The 18,455-nt window shown below is 43.0% G+C and overlaps 1 protein-coding gene across 2 annotated transcripts in view; it reads right to left on the bottom strand.

Moving 5' to 3' along the window:
- The window catches only part of tsnax (translin-associated factor X), an 80,669-nt gene that overhangs the window by 10,689 nt on the left and 51,525 nt on the right, over positions 1–18,455 (bottom strand). For both annotated transcript variants that reach the window (XM_078213408.1, XM_078213407.1), the window contains exon 5: positions 7,125–7,252. In XM_078213408.1, the coding sequence (XP_078069534.1) occupies positions 7,125–7,252 (128 nt within the window). The remainder of the gene's footprint in view (positions 1–7,124; positions 7,253–18,455) is intronic.

The following is an 18,455-nucleotide window of genomic DNA, read 5'->3' as shown; positions in this document are numbered from 1 at the left end:
TGCCTCGCTGTATGAGCCATCCGAGGTGTCCTCCCGCAGTACAGCTGTGATATTCTCCTTAACTAGTAGTGCAACTTCCCCACCCCTTTTACATCCCCCTCTATCCCGCCTGAAACTTCTGTATCCTGGAATGTTAAGCTGCCAATCCTGTCCTTCCCTTAACCAAGTCTCTGTAATAGCAACAACATCATAGTTCCAAGTACTAATCCAAGCCCTACGTTCATCTGCCTTACCTGTTATACTTCTCGCATTGAAACAAATGCACTTCAGTCCACCAGAACCTCTTTGATTAGCAACCACACCCTCCTGCTGTTTCTCTGAGTCTTACTGGCCCTACTCTCTGGTTCCCCTTCAGTTAATTCCCCTTTGCTTTGGTTCCCACTCCCCTGCCAAACTAGTTTAAATCCTCCCATGTGACACTAGCAAACCTCCCGGCCAGAATATTTATGCCCTTCTGGTTTAGATGCAACCCATCCTTCTTGTACAGGTCCCAGAAGAGTTCCCAATGGTCCAGATATCTGAAACCCTCCCTCCTACACCAGTGGTATAGCCACGTGTTGAGCTGCACTATCTTACTATTCCTTGCCTCACTGGCACGTGGCACAGAGAGTAATCCTGAGATTCTAACTTTCTACCCAACTCCCTAAACTGCTGCTGCAGTACCACATCACTCTTCCGACCTATGTTGTTAGTAGCAATATGTACCACGACCTCTGGCTGTTCACCCTCTCCCTTCAGAATGCTTTCTGCCCGTTCAGAGACTTCCTGGACCCTGGCACCAGGGAGTCTCTTTCACGATTAGATGAAAGCAAAATACTGCGGATGATGGAATCTGAAACAAAAACAGAAAACGCTGGAAAATGTCAGCAGATCTGACAGCATCTGTGGAGAGAGAATAGAGCCAAAGTTGAGAGTCTGGATGACCCTTCATCAGAGCACAACGATGAAGCACTGCTCTGACGAAGGGTCATCCAGACTCGAAACTTTGGCTCTATTCTCTCTCCACAGATGCTGTCAGACCTGCTGAGATTTTCCAGCATTTTCTGTTTTTGTTCTCGAAACAATTGTTCGGGATAGAATTAGTAGTCACATGAAAAAATGTGGGCTCATTAGCAAAAGCCTGCATGGATTTTTAAAGGGAAAAATTGTGTTTAACTAATTTGCTGGAGTTTTTTTGAAGAGAACAGAAAGCAGTTGATGAGGGTAAGGCTGTAGATTCTTTTTTCAAGAGGCATTCAATACAGTGCCACACAACAGACTTGCGAGAAAAGTTATAGCTCATGAAATAAAGGGACAGTATCAACATGGATACAAAACTGGTGGGATAATAAAAATTAGAGAGCTATGGATATTTTGTGGGCTGGACAAAGTTTTGTGGAGGAGTTCCTCAGGGGTCAGTATTGGGACATGTGCGTGCGTTTTCTTTCTGTCTCCATTTCCGGCAATAGACTATCTACCAATATCCATTACAAGCCACTGACTCTCACAGCTATCTGGACTACAGCTCTTCGCACCCTACATCATGTAAGGTCTCCAACCCTTTCCTTCAGCACCCGTTGCATTTGTTCCGATGATTTCCAAAGTGGTGCTTCTAATATGTGCTCCTTTTTCCTCAACCATTGATTCCTATCTACAGGGCCCTCAAAGACGTGCGGTCAATCTCCCGTGCCACGACCCTCACCCCCTCCCTCCCTCCCAGAACAAGGATAGAGTCTCCCTTGTCCTCATATTTCACCCCACCAGCCTCCGCACGCAAAGCATAATCCTCTGCCATTTTCACCAACTCCAGCGCGATTCCACCACCAAACACATCTTCCCTTCACTCCCTCTGTCAGCATTCCACGGAGACTGTTCCCTCCGGGATAACCTAGTCCACTCCTCCACTATACCCAACACCTCTCCCATTACTCATGGCATCTTCCCAGCTTCCAATCACAGAAAGTGTAACACCTGCCCTTTTACCTCTTCCATGCATATGATCCAAGGTCCAAAACACTCATTCCAGGTTAAGCAGTGTTTCACTTGCACCTCTTTCAATTTGGTCTATTGCATTCGCTGCTCCCAATGTGGCCTCCTCTATATCGGAGACACCAAGCGTAGACTGGGTGATCGCTTTGCTGAGCACCTTCGGTCTGTGCGCAATCAGGACCCTGACCTTCCAGTTGTTTGCCATTTTAACATACAACCCTGCTCCCATACCCACATGTTTGTCCTTGGCCTGCTGCAATGTTCCAGCGATTCCTAACGCAAACTGGAGGAACAGCATCTCATCTTCTGGCAAGGCACTTTACAGCCTTCCGGTCTCAACATCGAATTCAACAACTTCAGATGATTAGCTCTACCCCACCTCGACCACTTTGTTTTCATTTTATTTAATTTTTTTACTGTTCTCTACCTTTTATTTCAGTATTGTCTTTCTTCATTTTTCTTTCCCCCCCAATCTTTCCCCCTACTTTATCCCCCCTTTCCTACCTCTTTTTCTTATTTTACCTCTCTCCCCCCACATCTTCATCTGTCATAGTTTACCCTCTGGTTTTAGCTTCTCTGCCATTTGGCCATTCACACCCTTTATTCTCTCTATGGACTGCCATTAACAGTCTTTTCCCCTGGTTTCTGTGGCTATGACTCATCTTTCATTCCCTCACTCTGCAGTATAAATATCTCCCACTTTCTAAGCCTTTTAGCTTTGACAAAGTGCCATCTGAACTCGAAATGTCAGCTCTTTTCTCTCCTTATAGATGCTGCCAGACCTGCTGAGATTTTCTAGCATTTTCTCTTTTGGTTTCAGATTCTAGCATCCGCAGTAATTTGCTTTTATATAGTATCCTGGGCTTTATTAATAGGGGTATAGAGTACAAGGGCAAGAAGGATATGCTGAACTTGTACAAGACACTAGATAAACTTCAGCTGGAGTATTCTGTGTGCCACACTATAGGAAGGATGTGAATGTATTGGAGAGAGTGCAGAAGAGGGTTATAAGAATGGTTCCAGTGATGTGAAACTTCAGTTATGAAGATAGATTGCAAAGTTTGGAGTGGTTCCCCTTGGACAGAAGGCGGCGAAGAGGAAAGCTGATAGAGATGTTCAAAACCATGAGGAGGCTGGACAGAGTAGATAGGGAGAAACTGTTCCCGCTTGTATAAGTATCGAGAGGGCACAGATGTGAGAAATAACTTCTCCACACAATGAGTGGTTTGGGTCTGGAATGCACTGCCTGAAATTGTGGTGGGGGCAGGTTCAATCGAGACATTCAAGAGAGCATTAGATGATTATCTGAATAAAAACAACGTGCAGGGGTACAGGGAAAAGGCAAGAGATTGGCAATGTGTCATAACGCTCATTTGGAGAGCTGGTGCAGAGATGCTGGGCCGAATAGATTCTGAGCTGTAACAATTCTTCTAATTCTGTTATCATTGCAAGGGCTTGCTTTCTACACTTGCATGATTTCCTATGAAGCCCCCCAATAACCTTTCCTTGGCCTCTGTTCTATTTTTTATCTTCATGTTGCCCTTCAGCAACAGCGTGCGAAAACACATCAGATTCCACATGTACACTGACAACAGCCAACTCTACCTGACCAGCACCTCTCTCAACCCCTGTGCTGCCTTTGATATGTCACATCACTTACTGACATCCAGTCCTGGATGAGCAGAAGTTCTTAAGGCTAAATATTGGGAAGGCTGAATCCATTGTCTTCAGGTCACACCACAAACTTTGTTCCCTGGCCACCGTCTCCCTCCCTCTCCTTTGAGGCTAAAACAGATTATTCTCACTTGGACTTCCAATCTCACCCTCAGATGAGTTTCTGGATACGTACCCTCCCCATCACTCATTTCATCTACTTTAATCTCAGTAACATTAACATGCCTTTGTTCCCACCTGACCTGATGATTCTAATGCTCTCTTGATTTTCCCTCCTACCTTCCTCAAAAATGAACTCATCCAAAAACTCTGCTGCCCATATTCAAACTCTCACCAAGTTCTTTTCACCCTTGCAACATGTGTGCTTGACTTACAATGTTTTTAAAATTCACATTCTTTTTAATGCTTCCAAGGCCTCGCCATCCCCATCTCTAAACGTCTTCAACCCAACAACATTCCAAGATCTCTGTGCTCCTTGAATTCTGTCTTCTTGCACAATCCCGATTTAATAGTTTCACTATTGGTGGCCATGCTTTCAGCTGCTTGGACCCTGGAATTTCCTCCCTTAGCTTCTGCACCTCTCTCTCTCCTTTTTAAAGGTGCTGCTTGAAACTAACCTGTTTGACCAAGCGTTTGGTCATGTCCTTTTGGTCCTCTGTCATAATAGCTCATGCTATCCAAAGTCAAATTTTGTATGATAACACTGTTGGCACCTTGGGACATTTTACTATGTTTAAGTGCTATTTAAATATCATAGAATCCCGATAGTACAGAAGGAGGACATTCGGCCCATCGAGTCTATACTGACCACATCCCACCCAGGCCCTATCCCCATAACCTCACACATTACCCTGCTAATCCCCCTGACACTAAGGGGCAATTTAGCATGGCCAATCAACCTAACCTACACATCTTTGGACTGTGGGAGAAAGTGCAAACTCCACATAGACAGTGACCTGAGGCCGGAATTGAACCTGGGAACCTGGCTCTGTGAGACAGCAGTGCTAACCACCGTGCCGCCCTATATAAGTATTGTAGTATAAAGACTCAGGACAGTTTGAGAGAAAAGGTTTCACATGTAAAAAAAACACATTGCAGGGGGGCGAATGATCTTACCTTCTCACCCCGCTGGTCGATGGGTGAGGCGAGTGGTAGGATTGCAAGAGAGCCGGAAAATCAGGTTTGCGCCCAGCTTCTCGCCAGCTTACCCAAAAAGGACACAAGGCTGATTGTAATATTTAAATTCTATTTCTTCTGCTGTTGCACACAATAGAGGGATCTGTGCATGTGCAGTAGTGTCCTCTGCTGCAAGCTGAAAGCTTTCAGTGAGCCAAGGCCCCACCCCCTTCCCTGCTGGCAGGAAACAGATCTTGCTTCCTTTTTTTCCTCAGAGTGTGGTAAGATTCAATTTTTTAACTCACCCAAAAAAAAAGACGCACTTAGAATATTTTTGGTAAGATCGCCCCCATAAAAGATACATGATGAAGCAATGTACAGCATGGTTTGGTACTAAATTCTTTATAAAACAATAGCAGATTTCTTTTTTGCATTAGAAATAAATTGTCTTTATTCAACAAAGATGGTATTCCTTAAATCAGCTACTTTTGTTTAGATATAATGAGTGTAGCAGAATGCCTGCCACCTTGTCTTCCTGCCAGCTCTTCTATAGTCATAAGAAAAACTATATATTACTACATCACTGACACATCAAATGATTTGGAGAGTGATGGAAATGGCTGGGAAAAGGCGTGGCAGCTAATGAAAAAAATAAAAATAATGTTTCTAAACTCTGCGGTGAAAGTTAGGAAACAGGATTAGGGAGATATTTCACATCATATCTTTGATTTTGTTTGTTCTGCAACAACTACATGATAGGTTGTTGCATAAGGTTAAATATCACAGGATCTAAGGTGAGGTAGCCAAATTGATACAAAATTGGCCTGATGACAGAAGATGGTGGTTGTAGAAGGTTGTTTTTCACACTGGAAGCCGGTGACCAGTGGTGTGCCTCAGGGATCGGTGCTGGGTCCACTGTTATTTGTCATTTATATTCATGATTTGGATGAGAATTTAGTAAGCATGGTTAAAGTTTTCAGATGACACCAAAATTGGTGGCATAGTGGACAGTGAAGGAAGGAGGTTATCTAGGATTACAACAGGATCTTGATCAATTGGGCCAGTAGACTGTCGAATGGCAAATGGAGTTTAATTTAGTTAAATGCATTTTGTTCGATCAAACCAGGGCAGGACTTAATTAGTTAATGGTAGGGCATTGGGGAGAGTTATAGAACAAAGAGATCTAGGGGTACAGGTTCATAGCTCCTTGAAAGTGGAGTCACAGGTGGACAGAGTGGTGAAGAAGGCATTCGGCAAGCTTGGTTTCATTGGTCAGAACATTGAATACAGGAGTTGGGATGTCTTGTTGAAGTTGTACAAGACATTGGTAAGGCCACACTTGGAATACAGTGTACAGTTCTGGTCAGCCTATTATAGAAAGGATATTATTAAACTAGAAAGAGTGCAGAAAAGATTTACTAGGATGCTACAGGGACTTGATGGTTTGAGTTATAAGGAGAGGCTGGGTAGACTGGGACTTTTTTCTCTGTTGTGGAGGAGGCTTAGGGGTGATCTTATAGAGGTCTATAAAATAATGAGGGGCATAGATCAGCTAGATAGTCAATATCTTTTCCCAAAGGTAGGGGAGTCTAAAACTAGAGGGCATAGGTTTAAGGTGAGAGGGGAGAGATACAAAAGGGTCCAGAGGGGCAATTATTTCACAAAGAGGATGGTGAGTGTCTGGAACAAGCTGCCAGAGGTAAAAATTTTACAATTTTGTCTTTTAAAAAGCGTTTAGACAGTTACATGGGTAAGATGGGTATAGGGGAATATGGGCCAAAAGCGGGCAATTGGGACTAGCTTATGGGTTAAAAAAGATGCGGCATGGACAGGTTGGGCTGAAGGGCCTGTTTCCATGCTGTAAACCTCTATGACTCTAAAGAAAAGACAAATTTGCATGGTGCCTTACAATGTTTCTTGTACAACTACATGATTTTAACACACAGCAGTGATTTCTTGAGATCTGAGAACAGCAATGAAAAGAAAAAGAATGAAAGACTTTTATATAGCACTTTTCACAACCACCGGATGGCTGAAAGTGCTTAACAGCCAGAATTGAACCCAGGTCCCTGGCGCTGTGAGGCAACTGTGCACCCTCAACAGTCTTTCATTCCTCTTTTCATTGTGGGTTATCACCAGGCCCCAATTTCCTGAAACATGTTTCAGCATTACATTTCATATCCTCATTAAAACTCAAACATAAATATATTTCACTTTCTGGGAAAACCATGTCTGCACAACTGTGATAGATGTAAATCATTAGATAGAGATTAGGATGTCAAGCTTTTCCCACTTTCAGATCCAGCAGACACAATAACATATATGAATACTCTCAGACACTTTCAAATGGAGAAAATAAATCTCACCTCAGAATTCTCTGCTTCCTCTTTCTTAGGAGGAAAGACTAAATGCCTATTAATCTCGTCAAGGCAAATCAAGCTTCTGGTCCGAATAAAATGTTGGAAGGAAACAGCTTCCACATACTCCTGCAATCCTGCAATTCAAAACGAAGAATACTGAAATCCAGACATGGGCATTTAACATTTTTTATGAAGGAAAGTAATTATATCTGAAGTATTATACCTTAAAATCAAACCAGGAATCTATAAAGTATGATCTTTTATAGGTCAGACAATAAGTAGAAAACACTAATTCTTATTCATCGGTACAAACTACAAAGCTTCAAAATAAAACAGGCAATTCAAACAACAAATTGAAAAACAGCCCTGAATAAACGCACAGAATCAAAGCCAATGCTCCAAGGTGATTGCATAGAATTGCATATTAGATATAGTTGTAGGTTAAATTGTGACCAGTTCCAGTCCCACTGCACCCACATTATAAATTATGCTTTTGAATGTCATGCGTATGGTCATTAGGTTTCAGTTTTTACAGAAAACAAATGGAATTTCAGAATATGATCCCAAAGCTCCAATATAATCTGCAAAAGCAATTCTAATCTGTTCCCTTTTTCTGTCATCGTATATTTAATAAACATATTTATTTTATCCAGCTTATTCTATGTTTCAGTAATAGCCTTGCCCACTAACCCTGATGCTGCCTAACCCTAACCCTGATTTCCTCATTGTTCCACTGGAGCAAGCTGAGAGGGAGTGATTGGAGGCAGCAGTGCTGGTGAGAGATTAATTGAATTGTTTATTTATTTAATTAGTCAGCTAGTGTGTGTTTTTTTTTTTGGCCTTTACTTTTGCAGTAGAATTTTAAGTTTAAAGCGAAAACTGGAAGTGGGCTGCTAAGGAGTCTGGGAAGGGTTTTTATTTTAACTTTAAAAGTCAGTTACCTGGGAGGTTCCCCCTCATTGTTCCACTGGAGCAAGCTGAGAGGGAGTGATTGGAGGCAGCAGTGCTGGTGAGAGATTAATTGAATTTTTATTTCTTTAATTAGTCAGCGAGTGTGTGTTTTTTTTTGGCCTTTACTTTTGCAGTAGAATTTTAAGTTTAAAGTGAAAACTGGAAGTGGGCTGCTAAGGAGTCTGGGAAGGGTTTTTTAAGCGCGTGAAGTATAAAAGGTAGGCTGCAGTATCCAGTGGGCAGCGTCAGGAGCGGGCAGGGGAGTAAGTGGGAAGCAGAGTGTGAGCTATAAGGCTTTGGCTCACAGGGCTTGAGTGAGTGGGAAGCAGAGTGTGAGCTATAAGGCTTTGGCTCACAGGGCTTAGGCAGTAAGGGCGAGCAAAGGTGAGTTTAAATTCATTTATGCACTTTCTACCTGGTACTGGCAAGGTATCTAGAGGGGATGGGTGTGCAGGCAGTGCTATGTTCCTCTTGCACTATGTTTGAGGTGAGGGACGACGACAGTGTCCCTGCTGATTACACCTGTGGGAAGTGCACCCATCTGCAGCTCCTCCAAAACCGTGTTAGGGAACTGGAGCTGGAGTTGGATGAACTTAGGATCATTAGGGACGCAGAGGTGGCCATAGACAGAAGCTTTAGGGATACAGTTACTCCGAGGAATGAAAACAGATGGGTGACGGTGAGAGGGGCTGGGAGGAAGCAGTCCATGCAGGGATCCCCGGTGGTCGTTCCCCTTAGCAACAAGTATTCCGCTTTGGATACGGTTGAGGGGGATGACATACCAGTGGTGAGCCGCAGTGAGAGGATCTCCAGCACTGTGTCCGTCTCTGTGGCTCGGGAGGGTAAGGGGCAGAGCGGGAGGGCAATAGTTATTGGGGACTCGTTAGTTAGAGGGATAGATAGGAGGTTCTGTGGCAGCAAAAGAGACTCACGGATGGTATGTTGCCTACCGGATGCCAAGGTCCGTGACGTCTCAGACCGTGTTTTCCGGATTCTGAAGGGGGAGGGGAAACAGTCACAAATCGTGGTACACATTGGTACCAATGACATAGGTAAGCGAAGGGACGGGGATTTAAAGCAGGAATTTCTGGAGCTGGGCTGGAAGCTGAGAGCCAAGACGAAACATGTGGTCATCTCTGGTACGTTGCCGGTGCCACGTGATAGCGAGTTGAGGAACAGGGAAAGAGTGCAGTTAAACATGTGGTTGCAGGGTTGGTGTAGGAGGGAGGGTTTCAGATACGTGGATAATTGGAACACATTCTGGGGAAGGTGGGACCTGTACAAACAGGACGGGGTGCACCTGAACCAGAGGGGCACCAATATCCTAGGAGGGAAATTTGTTACGGCTCTTCAGGGGGGTTTAAACTAATTTGTCAGGGGAGTGGGAAAAGGAGTTGTAGTCCAGAAGTCAGTGAGGGTGGTGAGGTATTGGGGAAGGTATCAGGGTCAAGAATGGGTACCGGTAGACAGGAAGGTGGGTTGAAGTGTGTCTACTTCAATGCAAGGAGCATCCGGAACAAGGTAGATGAACTTGGGGCGTGGATTGGTACTTGGGACTACGATGTTGTGGCCATTACGGAGACGTGGGTAGAACAAGGACAGGAATGGTTGTTGGACGTTCCGGGGTATAGATGTTTTAAGTGTAGGGAAGCTGGTAAAAGAGGTGGAGGAGTGGCATTGTTAATCAAGGATAGTTTAACGGCTGCGGAAAGGCACTTCGAGGGGGATCTGCACACTGAGGTAATATGGGCTGAGGTTAGAAATAGGAAAGGAGCGGTCACGTTGTTAGGAGTTTACTATAGGCCCCCAAATAGTAATAGAGATGTGGAGGAAGAAATTGCTAAGCAGATTATGGATATGTGTGGGGGTCACAGGGTAGTTGTCATGGGGGACTTTAACTTTCCAAATATTGATTGGAGCCTTTGTAGGTCAAATAGTTCGGGTGGGGCAGTTTTTGTGCAGTGTGTGCAGGAGGGTTTCCTGACACAATATGTGGATAGGCTGACAAGAGGTGAGGCCACATTGGATTTGGTACTGGGAAATGAACCGGGGCAAGTGTTAGATTTGGTTGTGGGAGAGCACTTTGGAGATAGTGACCACAATTCGGTGTCTTTTGTTATTGCAATGGAGAGGGATAGGGCCGTACGGCAGGGCAAGGTTTACAATTGGGGGAGAGGTAATTATGATGCGATTAGGCAAGAATTAGGGGGCATAAGTTGGGAACAGAAACTGTCAGAGAAAGGAACTAATGAAAAGTGGAACTTTTTCAAGGAACAAATACTGGATGTCCTTGATAGGTATGTCCCTGTCAGGCAGGGAGGAAATGGCCGAGTGAGGGAACCATAGTTCACGAAAGAGGTGGAATGTCTTGTAAAAAGGAAGAGGGAAGCTTATGTAGGGATGAGGAAACAAGGTTCAGATGGCTCGATTGAGGGTTACAAGTTAGCAAGGAATGAGCTGAAAAAGGGGCTTAGGAGAGCTAGGAGGGGACACGAGAAGTCCTTGGCGGGTCGGATCAAGGAAAACCCCAAGGCTTTTTACTCTTATGTGAGGAATAAAAGAATGACCAGGGTGAGGTTAGGGCCGGTCAAGGACAGTAGTGGGAACTTGTGTATGGAGTCAGTAGAGATAGGCGAGGTGATGAATGAATACTTTTCTTCAGTGTTCACCAAGGAGAGGGGCCATGTTTTTGAGGAAGAGAAGGTGTTACAGGCTAATAGGCTGGAGGAAATAGATGTTCGGAGGGAGGATGTCCTGGCAGTTTTGAATAAACTGAAGGTCGATAAGTCCCCTGGGCCTGATGAAATGTATCCTAGGATTCTTTGGGAGGCAAGGGATGAGATTGCAGAGCCTTTGGCTTTGATCTTTGGGTCCTCGCTGTCCACGGGGATGGTGCCAGAAGACTGGAGAATGGCGAATGTTGTTCCTCTGTTTAAGAAAGGGAATAGAAATGACCCTGGTAATTATAGACCGGTTAGTCTTACTTCGGTGGTTGGTAAATTGATGGAAAAGGTCCTTAGAGATGGGATTTACGACCATTTAGAAAGATGCGGATTAATTCGGGATAGTCAGCACGGATTCGTGAAGGGCAAGTCGTGCCTCACAAATCTGATAGAATTTTTTGAGGAGGTAACTAAGTGTGTTGATGAAGGTAGGGCAGTTGATGTCATATACATGGATTTTAGTAAGGCGTTTGATAAGGTCCCCCATGGTCGGCTTATGATGAAAGTGAGGAGGTGTGGGATAGAGGGAAAGTTGGCCGATTGGATAGGTAACTGGCTGTCTGATCGAAGACAGAGGGTGGTGGTCAATGCAAAATTTTTGGATTGGAGGCAGGTTGCTAGCGGAGTGCCGCAGGGATCAGTGCTTGGTCCTCTGCTCTTTGTGATTTTTATTAATGACTTAGAGGAGGGGGCTGAAGGGTGGATCAGTAAATTTGCTGATGACACCAAGATTGGTGGAGTAGTGGATGAGGTGGAGGGCTGTTGTAGGCTGCAAAGAGACATAGATAGGATGCAAAGCTGGGCTGAAAAATGGCAAATGGAGTTTAACCCTGATAAATGTGAGGTGATTCATTTTGGTAGGACTAATTTAAATGTGGAAATACAGGGTCAAAGGTTGGGTTCTGAAGACTGTGGAGGAACAGAGAGATCTTGGGGTTCATATCCACAGATCTCTAAAGGTTGCCACTCAAGTGGATAGAGCTGTGAAGAAGGCCTATAGTGTGTTAGCTTTTATTAACAGGGGGTTGGAGTTTAAGAGCCGTGGGGTTTGCTGCAACTGTACAGGACCTTGGTGAGACCACATTTGGAATATTGTGTGCAGTTCTGGTCACCTCACTATAAGAAGGATGTGGAAGCGCTGGAAAGAGTGCAGAGGAGATTTACCAGGATGCTGCCTGGTTTGGAGGGTAGGTCTTATGAGGAAAGGTTGAGGGAGCTGGGGCTGTTCTCTCTGGAGCGGAGGAGGCTGAGGGGAGACTTAATAGAGGTTTATAAAATGATGAAGGGGATAAATAGAGTGAACGTTCAAAGACTATTTCCTCGGGTGGATGGAGCTATTACAAGGGGGCATAACTATAGGGTTCGTGGTGGGAGATACAGGAAGGATATCAGAGGTAGGTTCTTTACGCAGAGAGTGGTTGGGGTCTGGAATGGACTGCCTGCAGTGATAGTGGAGTCAGACACTTTAGGAACATTTAAGCGGTTATTGGATAGGCACATGGAGCACACCAGGATGATAGGGAGTGGGATAGCTTGATCTTGGTTTCAGATAAAGCTCGGCACAACATCGTGGGCCGAAGGGCCTGTTCTGTGCTGTACTGTTCTATGTTCTATGCTCTGGACATTTGGCCTTGGTTCTTTATCCTTGTCATGTCCTGCACTATGAGTTCTGAATTTTAATCTTTGAAAGGGTTCATAATCATACAAGTTTAAAAATCACACAGGCTGAAAAACAAAGGTGCTTTTATAAAAGCCTTCACAGACAGACACCAAGGCCATTAGTCTGACAAAGCACATAAATCAGACATCTGTAACTGGAAAATGGGAGTGATCCACAGATACAGAAATGAGCTGTATTATGAAGTTTTCATGTTGATTGGATATTATAATGAAGCAAGCATAAAGTGATTGTGATTGGTTTATGCTAGTTACTTGTAATCGATTTCGAAAACTTTAATTGCCATTGTATCTTGGAATACGCCATTCTGGCTAGCTACAGGGATGTGAACTGGAGCTTCCCAGCATATTAAAACAGCCGTTTACGAGAACTCTGTCACTTGTCTGGTTACTCGAAGGGTAGAATCATAGAATCCCTACAGTGCAGAAGGAGGCCATTCGGTCCATCAATTCTCCACCGACCACAATCCCACCCAGGCAATATTCCCATAATCCTACATATTTACCCTGCTAATCCCCCTGACACAAAGGTCAATTTAGCATGGCCAATCCTCCTAATCCGCACATCTTTGGACTGTGGGAGGAAACCCATGCAGACATGGGGAGAATGTGCAAACTCCACACAGACAGTGTGTGGACCCGAGGCTGCAATTGAACCCGGGTCCCTGACGCCGTGAGGCAGCAGTGCTAACCAATGTGCCACGGTAAAGTTGTGATCAATTAAAAGGCTGACATCAAAGACTGCAACAATTCTGGTGACAAGATGGCATTTCACTCAGGCCAGCTGGGAATAATGGTAAGTATGAAACCTCTGATTGATATTCTGAGCTGAGCTATCATAAACCTAGCAATAGTAGCCGATTTAACGAGTGAAATCCGAGCCCAAAATAAACTAGACAACGGGTATTTTTGAGGGTCAACCCCGCAGTGATAAACTGCGGTCACGCAGAGCAGTGAAAAGACCATGGGCCATGGTGAAAGCCGAAAAAGTGTAGTCAAAAAATTAATATCTGTCTTAAAAATTTAGAACTTTGTGTTGTAGATTTGAATTACAGTTATAGAAGTACATCAGGCACTGGAAATCAGCTTAAAAGCAACTTCTGTCACTTTAAAAAGCTGGAAATGGAAAGTGACTTGTTTAAAATTTATGAGCTACGGTTATATCTATATTGCATGTTAAGTTCTGTTTAAGAAACTTCTGAAGAAAAGTTAACTATTTTAACAAACAGTTGATTTGATTTTAAATCACTCTGAATCTCGTGCCTGTGTTCGTTTATAATGGTAGATTTATGGGAAGTAATTAAATGTGCAAATTTTAAGTGTAGGCTGGAGGAATGTGAAGTGTGAAAATGTGATAGTCTTAATTTGGTAGGATTAATTAAAATTTGGGATATTTGAAATGATTATGACAAATCCTGTATTGGATTGATCTTAGATCAAAACTTCTGGTCAGGTTGAAAGATATATTCCTGATACAATTAGCAATGAAAAGATAATTCTAGAATTAGATTCTGAGAAAGGAATTAGTCCTGGGTCACGAATGCTTGCTAGAATTTTAAAAAGAGTGAATGATTTCCATTTGAGAACTTTTACTCCGCTCCTTTTAAAACTAGCAGAGACAGTTGAAGGTGTATTTATTTTTCCAGACATTGGAAGTTACAAGATTTTAAGGTTGTGAATTGTCAGCTATGTGCAGATGAATTAACCCATACTGCTCCAAGCAGGATGGATTTGTTCTTTTTTTGTGACAGCTAACTGCAAATGAAACAAAACTTGCAGTAGCTTAAAGATATTCGAGAATTTATTTGTATTCAAGCCCTGGATTGTCCAGCATGGTCAGACAGAGTAAATGAACCAATTACAATGTTGGCGAAGTAACTGCTCACAGAACACAATCTGGTGCAAATTCTGAATATGGGAAGGTTGAAACCATGTCTGGTTGAAGTGGGCTCAAAGGGAAAGCCTCCTCCTGCCAGCAACTGGGCAGGTTACTGTAATTAGGGACAATGGAAATAACCCAGTGGGATAGATGAACATTGAAGGAAAGGAACACATATGCTTGTGCAGATCAGATGTGAGGAAGTGAACAGGATAATAGAGGAGTCATTGTAGGGGAGCTGACTTGACCCTGTGGTCAAAAGGTTACAGTAGAGTGAATGGAGAGCCAAGAACAGGATGGGCAAATGTTGAACAGGGTATGCCAAATTTAAAGATGATATTAATTTGATGGTTAATGAGAATGACAATGGTGATTTTTAAAAAACATTTAAAGGGATTCAAAGAAAAGAACACAGTTTAGGGAGTAGTTATGGATGTAGGAACAAAGTTTTTCTTAAAAAAGAGATAAGATAGATACTAATGGACACTTGAAAGGCCACAACACTACTGTTTGAATTTGGGACAATTTTGACATAGGAAAAATGTGCTTTAGCAAGCTACCTTTAAAATGAAGAATGAACAATCAAAATAGGTTACTGCCTGGAATCAAATAGAACGGTTTGATCTCTGTTTTAAAGATGTTATGAAGCAAACTGAATAGAATTAAGTAATTGAGAAGATAGAGACTGGAAATTAAACAATAAATGGGAATTGAGATATTGGGTGCAAATCAATTCATATTTCAACCTGACACTGATGTATATTCTAGTGAAAGGAAAGTACAGATGGGCTAGTAAATTGATAGCTTTTTCTTGGTGATATTTGTATCCTTGTCTATGTTTTTAAGAGGGTTTATAATAGCTGGTGCTGGTGGTGAAAGGGAATGGGTAGAAAAACTGCACAATTTTGCCAGAAATGCACAGCGAATGTGTTTCCAGTACAATCCTGGAAAAAGCAATAAAAATAAAACTACATCACCAGCCTCTTCCCAGAGGACTTTAGGAACAGATACAGATTGATTTTATAAGTCCATTACCCCCTTGAAAAAGGAAAGCAATATTGCCTTGTAATTATGGATCAGTTTACTAGATCGGTGGACGCATTCCACACTAATTACTCCACTTTAATAAATCATAGAGGGGGGAAACCAATGCACTGACACATGGAGGCAGGATCCGAGGATACATTAGAGAATTGAGTGAATAATTTGGTTAAGAAAGAAGTTGGACAGGCAGTGCAAGATCTGGAGAGGGGTCAGCCTGTTGAAAAATCAAGAGTACCACAAATGGACCACAGGGTGATGGTAAAGGTGGGACCAGAGTGCAATGGTCTACAATTGCGATGGCATTATGACAGGTGATACCTGTGCACTTGGAAATATAGGTCAGGAAGTGGGTGGAAGCATTATACTCCGTTAAAAATATATGAGGACCCTAACAAACTTGACGACCACCCAATTGGTGGGGACCAACATTAATGTTTTCACAGGTTCCTATTTACTCTGATGACTGTCATGGAATTGTGTATGTCAGCTACCCACCAGAGGAACAGGAGAGTGGATAAAGAAACCCAACATTTGGATTTCCAAGGTTCTTGTGCCCTGAGAAAGGCCAGGCATGCCAATCTGAACCACTGATCTAGACTGTGGGTAATCTGAGATGGAAAAGACACACAGAGGGCAATTTGGGTATTTAATGGATACATGATTCAAATATTGGGATTCTGGAAATAGCTATTCAATGTCACGCAACCTGGCTTTGAGGGCCAGTATTGTCAAGGACTATGTAAACATGTAATAGATAAGACTTGATTGCAGAAATATTAGATGTTACCAGTTTAATACCTGTGGACATCAAAAACCTACCTGCAGCAGAGGATATAGAAACTCCTGCTTTTTGAGGACTATTAAAACAAAGTAGATTAGTTTAAAATAGGGACCACAGTGTGCCTTATAAATGTATATATATATATCTCAAAGGTATCACAATGTGCCTCATTTATATACTATACAAAGGTATTGTCTGTATAAGTGCATATATAATCATTTTTGAACAAGTATTATAGATTTAAACTGTATTTTTATATTTTCTTGTGAGCTTTGGCCAACAAGCAATTTATCCCGAGGCACAATGGGAAATAAGCTTAATTCGACAGACCACATTCTTTTGGAACAATGAAGCATAGGGTATATGCTCTATTATCATGATAATAAAGGCGACATGGCCTCACCCCTCCCTATCTCTGTAACCTACTCCAGCCCGACAACCATCTGAGGTCTCTGTGCTCCTCTAATTCTGTGTATCCACAATTTTAATCATTCCATCACTGGTGGTTTTGCCTTCAGTTACCTGGCCCCTAAGCTCTGAAATTCACTCCTTAAACCTCCTGGTCTCTCTATCTCTCTCTCCTAAAACATCTTACAATATAAAATTTTGTTTGAATCCCTTTGGAGAGTTTTACCATATTAAGGGCACTTTAGAAATGCAAGTTGTTGTTATCCTGGCCTTGACCTACACTGTGAGCCTTGGACCTTCACCCTAGTTCTCATAGAAACCCTACAGTGCAGGAGGCCATTCGGCCCATCGAGTCTGCACCGACCACAATCCCACCCAGGCCCTATCCCCACATATTTACCCGCTAATCCCTCTAACCTACACATCTCAGGACTCTAAGGGGCAATTTTTAACCTGGCCAATCAACCTAACCTGCACATCTTTGGACTGTGGGAGGAAACCAGAGCACCCGGAGGAAACCCACGCAGACACGAGGAGAATGTGCAAACTCCACACAGACAGTGACCCGAGCCAGGAATTGAACCCGAGACCCTGGAGCTGTGAAGCAGCAGTGCTAACCACTGTGCTACCGTGCCGTCCTGTGCTGTTAGTCTGTTCCCTCTAACTTAGTCTTCCCCTGTACTGTACTGTGAGACTTGTCCCTTTGCCATAGTCCTGTTCACACTGTGGAGCTGCGTCACTTTACTCCTACTCCTATTCTGCACCATTAGCCTTGAACTTTCCCTTATTTCAATCCTGTCAATCTTGAGCCTTCACTCTAGTCCAGTCAACTGTGTCCCCTTAACCTAGTCCTATTCTGTACTTTGTGGATTGGCCTTTATGCTGGTCATCACCTGCATTGTGAGCCTTGGCCTTTTATCCTAGCCCTAACCTACTACGTGAGCTTTGACCATTTACTCTAGCCCTGTCCTGCATTGTAAGCCAGGCCTTATATCCTAGTCCTAACCCTCACTGTGACCGTAAGCCTTTATTGTGAGACTTGTTCCTTTATCCTGCATGGTCCTGTCCTGCACTGTGAACCTTGTACCTTTACCCTAGTCCTGTTTGACACAGAGAGCCTTAGGTGTTAAATTTTAAATTATTCTCCTTTATGTACAGAAAGGAAAATTACTTTTTTATTTAAGATCTTTTAAAAATGAATCTTTTTGCTGATGCAGGAGAGTTGCAAACAAGATTTTCTGTCCCTCCTTGGCTGCCATATGTGGCACATTTGGAGCGACGCCATTTCCAATGGAATTGGAGTTGGAATGAAGCCACAGTGGAATGGTTTCCAAATTAAGAACCACCCGAGAGCTGGTCAATCCTAGGAAACCAGGCAACTGGACCTCAGGCCAGCATTATATTATACCGATTCCACTAACTAGAATGGAGACATCCCGACATTACAGCAGGGTAGGTTGACTCAATCTAAGAGTCTCCATGAGAGCAATAAATGTCAAACAAGTAACTAGAAAATATATTTCCCAATAAAAGGAGGAACACTGAAACAAAATGCACTCTATTTAGACATGCCTTCCTTTTCAAGCATGTCAGGATGTTTCCCAGTTTGAATCCTTTTTTGACAAGACATTCACAAAAAGGTAGAATCAGAGAACCATCAGCTCTGGAAAATGATCACATTCTATGATAAATGAATGTTAATTTTTTAGCATACATCTGGAAAATTTCTGTCGCCTTGTACAAGAAGAATCACAATTAGGACAGGTGAAAAGGATAAATGATGAGAGATTGCACAGCTTTGAGTGTCTTAGTGCATGAATCACAAAAGGCTAGTTGTGCAGCTACAGCAAATAGTTAGGAAAGCTAATAGAATG

This window comes from Mustelus asterias, chromosome 5 (assembly GCF_964213995.1).
Source record: "Mustelus asterias chromosome 5, sMusAst1.hap1.1, whole genome shotgun sequence".
NCBI classification, from domain to species: Eukaryota; Metazoa; Chordata; class Chondrichthyes; order Carcharhiniformes; family Triakidae; genus Mustelus; species Mustelus asterias.
Note: the sequence above shows the minus strand (reverse complement) of the source record. Positions and strands in the feature narration are given on the sequence as shown.